The 10,394-nt window shown below is 52.6% G+C and overlaps 1 protein-coding gene and 1 non-coding gene across 2 annotated transcripts; one reads left to right on the plus strand and one right to left on the minus strand.

Annotated features, from left to right (window-relative positions):
- Positions 1-321: 321 nt before the first annotated feature.
- Positions 322-4,189, minus strand: LOC119308606. The gene is made up of 2 exons (XM_037584734.1): positions 1,162-4,189; positions 322-972 (listed from the first exon to the last, which is right to left on the minus strand). The coding sequence occupies exons 1-2, from the start codon at positions 2,226-2,228 to the stop codon at positions 888-890; spliced, it is 1,152 nt and encodes a 383-aa protein (XP_037440631.1). The 5' UTR covers positions 2,229-4,189; the 3' UTR covers positions 322-887.
- Positions 1,849-1,952, plus strand: LOC119313247. The gene has a single exon (XR_005151617.1). It is a non-coding gene; the product is annotated as a small nucleolar RNA R71 (small nucleolar RNA).
- Positions 4,190-10,394: the final 6,205 nt, after the last annotated feature.

The raw sequence follows: 10,394 nt of genomic DNA on the forward strand, positions 1-10,394 counted from the left end.
ATCAAATCACTTATTTACAGAAGTAAAGCAATGATAATATTTTATCGATCTCACCAAAGGAACATACCACCGATCCCGAGAACATGGTATACACCTGGATCGACCAATTATTAGTTTAGTTTTTTTTGTTTGTCTCCCCAAAGGAACATACCACCGATCCCGAGAACATGGTATACACCTGGTTCGACAATTACATTTTTTTATTATTAATTACTGCCCAAGCTAACCCGATTTCACATGCCACCGATCCCAGGAACATGACATGCTACTGTAGGTAGTCAGACTTATTTATTCATTATTACTTATCTTAAATGAACAACGCATAAGCACAAAAATAGGAATCATCACTTCTCCATGTCTGGTTCACATGCTACCGATCCAGGGAACATAGCATACTAATCCATAGTGCTTAGGTGATTGCTCTCAATGGGAACACATTAGGCACAAACTCAGCATCTGACACTTAATGATCTAGGTGTATCGAGGTAAAAGCAGAAAATGATTAAGTTTTCTAGTGTACTAGGGATTTGAGCACTCAAAACTAATAACTTTCACTAATTTCAGCAAAGCAAGCAGTATGTAGATCACTAGTTTACAAGGCATTCACGATTCAGTTCACATATTCACATCAAGCATCATATGTCAAAGGTAAAATTCAGTGGGACGACATTTAAGAAATGGCTCAAGCAACCCAAATATCAAATGATTTCAGCATGTATCAATGGATGATATATTAAGATTCGGGTCATGAAACAGCTCACCGGGTTTATATAGGAAGTAGCACTCGCTCAACGCTCTCTAAACTGCAGCTCTTCTCTTTTTGCTTCTCTATCCCCATGCCTGCTCCAGCTTCACTCCTCTTCGCGTGTGCCCATTGCTTCTCCTCATCACCATGCCGTGAATCCACCAGGATCCCAGGGAATGTCATCTCGAACTCGGTCAACTCGCAGTAAATGGTACACAAGCATCAACCTGAAAGAACACTCAACAACCAAGCCAATACAAGTGACAGAGAGAATGCCCTCTAAGTCATCGATAGAGTACCCTATCATATAAGTATATCTATTGAGCAAGTTAGGAACATGTATCAACAACAAGTCACATGGTGCATAGGCAGTATCCATGATATGGCATATCTTGTCGAGAAAGCTGAGATCATACCTGAGATAGTTAGGAAGAAGCTTCAGGACTACCTCCATTGAAGATACCAAGTGAGGTGTGGTAGTAGAAATTTCCACCGGATTCGTGTCAACAAGTGAAATAGAGCTTGACTCCTTGACATCTGAATCCACCTCACCATAATCAACCATGAAGCTCTCCATCTCAGGCTCAAGTGTTGAAGAATCAATGCGGCTAACATCATCAAAGGCGAACTTCTCCATATCTGGCTCTAGCAGCACATGATCAATATCAACTAAAGGTGACTCCTCAATATCAAAAGCAACTAACTGCAGCTCCGGCTCATCCATGGAAGAATCATCACAATGCAAAACTGAATCTCCAACACTAGTATCCATGTGATCCGTAGCGCGTGTGTCAACTAGAATGGTGTCATCATCGTCAAAGATAATCCATGCAAGCTCAATCTTGTCACACTGAGATAGAGGTTCAGGATTTTGTGTAAGAATTGGCGGCTGAGGTGTAGTGATTTGTTGCAAGCAAACCAATGAATCAGAGGTGGGCTTATCATTGTACCGCTGAAGTTGGTGGAAAGCTATGCTCTCAATCAGCAGAAAAGCATCATCAAGTGTCTTGTTTGTAATAGCTCCGCCCGCTGCCATATCGACGTAAGCTCGAGTGTCCCAAGTCAATCCTCTATAGAATATCTGCAGCTCTAACCATCTCTCGAGCCCGTGGTTAGGACATCTCCTGAATAAAGCCTTGTATCTCTCCCAAGCATCATACAAGCTCTCGCCTTCACGCTGAACGAAGCTGAGGATCTCATCTCGAATTGCGGACTGCTTGTGTAGTGGGAAATATTTATCCAAGAAAGCTTGTGATATCTCGTTCCAACTGAATGATCTTGATGGCAAGGATCGATACCAAGCACGAGCATCATCCCGGAGAGAGAATGAGAACAGCATGCACTTGATAGCATCTTGAGGAACTCCATGGTACTTGACTGTACCTGAATACTCCATGACTCGGTATAAGTGCTCATAGGGATCCTCAGTGGGCAGTCCTCCAAACTGTTGTTGTTGAACCAAAGCAATAAGACCAGGCTTCATCTAAAAATTCTCTGCCTCAATAGTTGGCCAAACCGGTCCTGTGATATAACATTGACTACTTGGCATCCAAAGATCACGACGCAATGCCATATCTTAACCAAGTGTAACTATAGAACAACCAGCAAAGATTTATGATTCCCTACACACACTCATAAACAGTAAACACTAGTCAGAAGGTTAGTATCCTAATAAGCCGAAGCAACAATGGGGGAAAGTAGAGGAAAAACACTGAAGATGAAATACACGACGAATTGAACAAGGAACTAAAGTAAATCTAGTCTATAGCCTAACACGGTCACTCGACGCTAGTCCCCGGCAACGGCGCCAAAATTGATCAATTGTAGGTACAGTGGGGTTTTTACGCCCCAAACTATAGATGTCGTGTTCTCCACAGGGACTAGACGACGGTGACTATGCTCTGGCTAAAGGTAGGTGACAGAATTTAGATGATGAGAACAGAGAGTAAACCTAAACTATCAATGATTGTCACCAAACAAAATTGCGGATAACCAACAAGGGAGAATCAGATTTTACTCGATGTCTTTTTGGTATTTTCATCACACTTGAGAATCTAAAACACTAACACAAAGGGGAATAATATGACAAGGACACATATATAACTATCATACATGAACAAAGGGAAGAAACAATACTAAGACATATGAAGAATACTGTTTCACTAAACAAAGTATAACAGGTCAAATATTTCTCAAAGTGACAAGATATCAACTAGTCAACACAAAGGACATACTAATCAAGCATTGATATTGAACTTCGAAACTGAACCAAACAGTAGGATATTACACTTAACAAATCTGAATATTACATGTAATAAAACATCTCAATGCTGAATATTACAAAGTACTGAACAATAAACTTCTCAAAGTTACAGAAATTTGAGAGAGAGAGAGAGAGAGAGCAGCAGCAGCAGCAGCAGGTAGGTTCAGAGAAGAAGAGTAGCAAGGGAAGTAGAGAGAGATAGCAGCAGGGGGTTGGGAGCAGCAGCAGGAGACGCTGGAGAAGCAGAAAGGGGCGCTGGAGAGAGGAAGAGCAGCAACAGGTTGGGAAAGAAGCAGGGGCGTGAGGAGAGAAGCAGCAGCAGTTTTATGGTTCAGAAAAGAGGCAAAGAAGCAGAGGAAGTGGGGATAAGAGGGCAACAGCAGGAAGGGAAAGGGAGTAGCAGAGACGTGGAGAGGAGCAGCAGATCGGCGCAAGAGGAGGAGCAAGAGCAGTGAGGCAAGGGAAGAAGAGCAGCAGCATCGAGATTCAGAGAAGAAGAAGGGGAGCAGAGGAAGTGGAGTAGCAGCAGTAGGGACGAGGGGGGAAGCAGCAGCAATTGGAGGCGCGCGGGGGATCAGACACCTCGTCTGGTCGGGCGCGCAAGTGATGGTGGTGAAGGGGTGGCGCTGATGGATGGTGCAGCGGCGCGAGGTGGTGATGGAGTGGATGGATGGTGGTGTATGGAGGTGCTGGTGGATGGAGGGCGCGGTGAAGGTGGAGGCGCGGTGGAGCGGTGGCGCGCCCCACGCCGGCCTGGCTGCGGCGGCAGCCGGTGGTGGAGAAGGTGGGGTGAGGGAGATGGAGATGCCAGGCCCGATTTGGGAATCAGGGCGTCTAGGGATTTTGACCTCCTCTGATCTGCCATTTTTTCACTTTGGCCCTCCTGCTTCCTTTCTTCTCAAGATGATCCTCCAACATTAGCTTGCCCCTGGATACTTCTTTTCTTCTCGCTCGGGTCCCTCGTTCTCTCGTTCCAGCCCCAAGTCTCATCGCGTTTGGCAATCGACTGAATCTTGAAGTTTATAGTGCCTTCTCGCACTTTTCTGCAAAAGAAACAATTCACTAGTCAACATGCTCTTATATGATTATCATTCAAATATTCAGTATTTCATAGCAAAAATTAATGTCAGAACTCAACAAATGGTATATTTGTATGCCAAAATTATATATATGAAATGTGCTTATCACCGCGCCACTCGCCGCCACCATGGGGCCGCAGTGGCCCACCTGGACCGCGCCGGCCGCGCCGTCTCCCGCCATGCCGTCCCTTCCAGCAGCCACGGAGCAGGGTCCTCCACCGCCCCATCCCAGCCCTAACCTGGGTCGGTCATCACCGAGCGGGCTTCCGATCCAGGAGGTCCGCTTTCCGTCATCGCCATCGCCACTCCCCGACTGGCTTCACGGGCCGCCATCGGCCTACCCGGGGGGCCGCCCGCCGTCCGGTTTCCCGTTGCAGCCCGAGGCGTCGGGCGCCACCGGGAACTACGCCGGGCCTTCCACCATGGACCGAGCACCATCATTCGCCCTACGCACAGCCGAGGCAGTGGGCCAGGGCACGCCACACCAGCAGCCGCCCCGGTTCGCCAAGATCGACTTCGCCACATACGACGGCTCCGACGACCCGCTTAACTGGCTCAACCAGTGTGACCAGTTCTTCCGCGGACATCGCACACCCACGTCGGAGCATACTTGGCTGGCTTCCTACCATCTCCGCGGGGCCGCCCAGACATGGTACTACGCCCTCGAGTAGGACGAGGGTGGCATGCCCCCGTGGGATCGTTTTCGAGAGCTGTGCCTTCTTCGTTTCGGGCCACCGATCTGTGGGAGCCGCTTGGCCGAGTTGGGCCACCTGCCGTTCACCTCCATGGTGCAGGACTTCACCGACCGCTTCCAGGCCCTGGCGTGCCACGCGCCCGGTGTGACGGCCTTACAGCGGGCGAAGCTTTTCATCGGCGGCCTTCCCAACTACATCTGCGTGGACGTCGAGATGAAGGGGCCTCAAGACCTTCAGACGGCCATGTACTATGCCCGGGCGTTCGAGCAGCGCGCCCAGGCCTTAATGCGTCCATCCGGCCACGTGGGGGCCGACAGCTTCCCCGGCCATCCCCGGCAGCACCGGCGTCGTCCACAGCCACCCCGACACCCACCACGGCACCGACGCGGCCATTCAGGCGCCTCACTCAGGCGGAACAGCTGGAACGCCGGCGCCTGGGCTTGTGCTTCAACTGTGATGCACCCTATGCACCGGGCCATGTCTGTCCCCGCCTCTTCTACTTGGAGACGACAGACGAGACTGAGGAGGACACACTGGAGGATGGCCTCGGCGCTCCAGCCCTTGCGGAGCCTCCAGCGGCACCCGCGCCCGCCCCGGCCACCGCCCTCGTGGTGTCCCTACACGCGTTGGCCGGCATCCGTGATGAACGGACGATGCTCTTACCGGTCATGATCCAGGGCGAGCGCCTGGTGGCCCTAGTGGATACAGGGTCCATGCATAACTTCCTGCCAGAGACCACCATGTGGCGCCTTGCATTACAGCCAACCGGCGGTGAGCAGTTGCGAGTCACAGTCGCTAATGGCGACCGTCTATGCTGCCACGGGCTCGCCCGCGACGTGCCCATCACTATCGGCGACGAGCACTTCACCATCACCTGCGCCGGCATCGACTTGGGCTGCTTCGACTTCATCCTCGGCGTCGACTTCTTGCGTACTCTTGGTCCTATTCTATGGGATTTCGACGCACTGATGATGACCTTCTGGCGGTTGGGCCGCCGCATTCGGTGGAACGGCATTGGGGGTGCCGCCCCAACCACTCCACTCCAGCTGGCCGCGACCACCGCCATGGCCGAGCACCCACTATTGGAGAGCCTCCTCCAGCAGCACGCGAACATCTTCACCGAGCCACAGGGGCTGCCACCCGCCCGCACGTACGATCACCGTATACACCTTCTGCCAGGCTCCGTGCCGGTGGCGGTACGGCCTTACCGCTACCCACAGTTGCAAAAGGATGAGTTGGAGCGGCACTGTGCGCTCATGCTCGCGGAAGGCATCATCCGGCTCTCCACTTCGCCATTTACCGCGCTGGTCCTTCTCGTCCGGAAGTCAGACGGCACATGGCATTTCTGCATCGACTACCGTGCCCTTAATGTTGTCACACTTAAGGACAAGTTCCCTATTTCGGCGGTCGACGAGCTCCTCGATGAGCTCCACGGGGCGCGCTTCTTCACCAAACTCGACCTTCGGTCGGGGTACCACCAGGTGCGCATGCACCCGGATGACATCGCCAAGACGGTGTTTCAGACTCATCACGGCCACTTCGAGTTCTTGGTGATGCCCTTTGGCCTCACCAACGCTCCGGCGACATTCCAGGCTCTGATGAACGATGTCCTCAGGCCCTACTTATGCCGGTTTGTGCTCGTTTTCTTTGATGATATTCTGATCTACAGTGCGTCTTGGGCCGAGAACCTCCAGCACGTCGCCATCGTCTTCAACGAGCTTCGAGCGCACCACCTCCACCTTAAGCGCTCGAAGTGCTCGTTCGGGACGCCTTCGGTGGCCTACTTGGGCCACATCATCTCGGCTGACGGGGTGGCTATGGACGCCGACAAGGTGGCAGCCGTCTCCCATGGACGACGCCTCACTCGCCACGGGCTCTCCGCGGGTTCCTCGGCCTCGCCGGCTACTACCGGAAATTTATCCGGGAGTTCGGGCTCATCACGGCGCCCCTCACGCGGTTGCTTCACCGCGACGCTTTCGCCTGGGATGACGAGGCGACGATGGCGTTCGAGGCCCTCAAGGGGGCCCTCACGACGGGCCCCGTCCTCCAGATGCCCGACTTCGACCACCCGTTCGTGGTGGACTGTGACGCCTCGGGCGCAGGGTTCGGCGCCGTGCTTCATTAGGGCGATGGGCCCCTCGCCTTCTTCAGCCGGCCTTTCGCTCCGCGTCATCTTAAGCTAGTGGCATACGAGCGGGAGCTCATTGGCCTTGTACAGGCCGTTCGTCATTGGCGGTCGTACTTGTGGGGACGGTCCTTCCACATTCGCACCGACCACTACAACCTGAAGTTTTTGCTGGACCAATGGCTGTCGACTGTGCCGCAGCACCAGTGGATCAGCAAGCTCTTCGGCTTCAACTTCTCCGTCGAGTATCGGCTGGGCCGCCTTAACACCGTGGCCGACGCGCTGTCCCGTCGCGACTCCGACCTCGCGTCCTCCGCCGACGAGTCCGCCGGGGCGGCCCTGTGCATCCGCTCCGGGCCGACGTTCGTCCTCTTCGCCGACATTCACCGCGCCACTACGACGGCCGACGATGCCGTCCGTCTTCAGCAGCATCTCATGACCGGTGACCTGGTGGAGCCTTGGTGCTTCTCTGACGGCCTGCTCCTACATGGGCACCGGGTCTTTGTACCGGCACAGGATGATCTCCGTCACCAGGTGTTACAGCTCACCCACTCGGCGGGTCATGAGGGTATGCAGAAAACCCTCCATCGTCTTCGCGCCGACTTCTACATCCTTGGCGACCGCGCCCTGGTCCACGACTGGGTTCGGTCTTGTCAGACATGCCAGCGCAACAAGACAGAGACCCTCAGGCCGGCCGGGTTACTCCAGCCCTTGGAGGTGCCATCTCAGGTCTGGGCAGATATATCCATGAACTTCATTGAGGGCCTTCCCAAGGTGGGCGGCAAGTCGGTCATCCTCACGGTGGTCGACCGCTTCTCCAAGTATGCCCACTTCATCGCGCTCGGCCATCCATACACGGCGGCGTCCGTGGCCCGGGCCTTCTTCGACGGCATCGTCCGTCTACATGGGTTCCCTGCTTCGATCGTCAGTGATCGGGACCCAGTGTTCACGGGCCATGTCTGGCGCGACCTCTTCCAGATGGCGGGTGTCCAGCTCTGCCTAAGTACGGCGTTCCATCCTCAGACGGACGGTCAGTCCGAGGTGGTTAACAAGGTCATTGCCATGTATTTGTGTTGTGTGACAGGTGATCGGCCTCGCGCTTGGGTGGACTGGCTCTCTTGGGCGGAGTACTGCTACAACACCTCTTATCACTCCACCCTGCGTGCTACGCCATTTGAGGTGGTCTATGGTCGACCACCCCCGCCTATACTTCCGGTGGATTCAGAGACAGCTCGGACGGAGGTTGCGGGTGACCTCATCCGCACTCGTGACGAGATGCTTGCTGAGGTTCGTCAGCGTCTCCTTCAGGCCCAGTAGCTGGCCAAGCACTACAACGACGATCATCATCACGAGGCGGAGTTCGCGGTGGGTGATTGGGTGTGGTTGCGTCTTCTCCACCGCTCTACGCAGTCACTCGACCTGCGCGCGAAGCGCAAGCTCGGCCCTCGCTACACCGGGCCCTTCCCTATCTTGGAGCACATTGGGAAGGTGGCCTATCGTCTTCAGCTTCCAGCCCACGCTCGCATCCACGGCGTTTTCCATGTGGGGCTGCTCAAGCCTTTCCGTGGCGAGCCACCGGCGGCTCCTCCGGCGCTTCCTCCCATCGCCGATGGTCGCATTCTTCCAGAGCCGGCAAAGGTGTTGCAGGCGCAGCTCCGTCGTGGCATCTGGTTCATCCTCGTTCAGTGGGCAGGCCTTCCGGAGGAGGAGGCTACTTGGGAGCAGCGTGAAGAATTCCGCCAACACTATCCAGACTTTCAGCTCGAGGACGAGCTGTTTGCGCAGGCGGGGAGAGATGTTATGACCGGTTTGGTCTATAACCGGAAGAGGCCCACCGGGCATTAGTATTAGGGGCTTGACCCACAAGTTATCTTAGGCAAGTTATCTTAGGCAAGTTATTTTAGGCAAGTTATCTTAGGCTAAAGTTATAAATACTAGTTGTAAGACATCGTTTGAGATCAAGCAATAAAGATATTATCATCTTCTGTTGCCCGGCTCCCTGAGGAGCCGGAACCCTAGCCGCCACCAGCCAACCGCCGCCGCACCTAAACCCTAGCCGCGACGGCGCCCACTCACCGGCGCGCCCGCTCCAGCCCTCGCCCACCTCCTCCTTATCCCTATAACCTGCGTAGCCGCACTGGTAGGAACCCTAGTCCTACCACTCTTCTGTGACAACACTGGAGCTATTGCCCTTGCCAAGGAGCCCAGGTTTCACAAGAAGACCAGGCACATCAAGCGTCACTTCAACTCCATTCGTGAATATATTCAAGATGGAGACCTAGATATTTGTAAAGTGCACACAGATCTGAATGTCACAGATCCATTGACTAAACCTCTTCCATGAGCAAAACATGATCAGCACCAGAACTCTATGGGTGTTCCATTCATCACAATGTAACTAGATTATTGACTCTAGTGCAAGTGGGAGACTGTTGGAAATATGCCCTAGAGGCAATAACAAAATATTTATTATTATATTTCCTTGTTCATGATAATTGTCTATTGTTCATGCTATAATTATATTAACCAGAAACCGTAATAGATGTGTGAATGCATAGACTACAACATGTCCATAGTGAGCCTCTAGTTGACTAGCTCGTTGATCAATAGATGATTGTGGTTTCCTGACCATGGACATTGGATGTCGTTGATAACGGGATCACATCATTAGGAGAATGATGTGATGGACAAGACCCAATCCTAAGCATAGCACAAGATCGCATAGTTCGTTTGCTAGACCTTTTCTAATGTCAAGTGTCATTTCCTTAGACCATGATATTGTGCAACTCCCGGATACTGTAGGAATGCTTTGGGTGTATCAAACGTCACAACGTAACTGGGTGGCTATAAATGTGCACTACGGGTATCTCCGAAAGTGTCTGTTGGGTTGGCACGAATCAAGACTGAGATGTGTCACTCCGTATGACGGAGAGGTATCTTTGGGCCCACTCGTTAATGCATCATCAGAATGAGCTCAATATGACCAATGAGTTAGCCACGGGATCATGCATTACCGAAAGAGTAAAGAGACTTGCCGGTAACGAGATTGAACAAGGTATAGGGATACCGACGATCGAATCTCGGGCAAGTAACATACTGATGGACAAAGGGAATTGTATACAGGATTGATTGAATCCCCGACATCGTGGTTCATCCGATCAGATCATCGTGGAACATGTGGGATCCAATATGGGTATCCAGATCCCGCTATTGGTTATTGGCCGGAGAGGCATCTCGGTAATATCTGCATGGTTCCCGAACCCGTAGGGTCTACACACTTAAGGTTCGGTGACGCTAGAGTTGTAATGGGAATTGTATGTGGTTACCGAAAGTTGTTCGAAGTCTCGGATGAGACCCCGGACGTCATGAGGAGTTCCGGAATGGTCCCGAGGTAAAGATTTATATATGGGAAGTCCTATTTTGGCCACCGGAAAATGTTCGGGATTTTTCGGTATTGTACCGGGAAGGTTCTAGAAGGTTCCGGAGT

Source organism: Triticum dicoccoides, chromosome 5B (assembly GCF_002162155.2).
Source record: "Triticum dicoccoides isolate Atlit2015 ecotype Zavitan chromosome 5B, WEW_v2.0, whole genome shotgun sequence".
Classification (NCBI taxonomy): Eukaryota; Viridiplantae; Streptophyta; class Magnoliopsida; order Poales; family Poaceae; genus Triticum; species Triticum dicoccoides.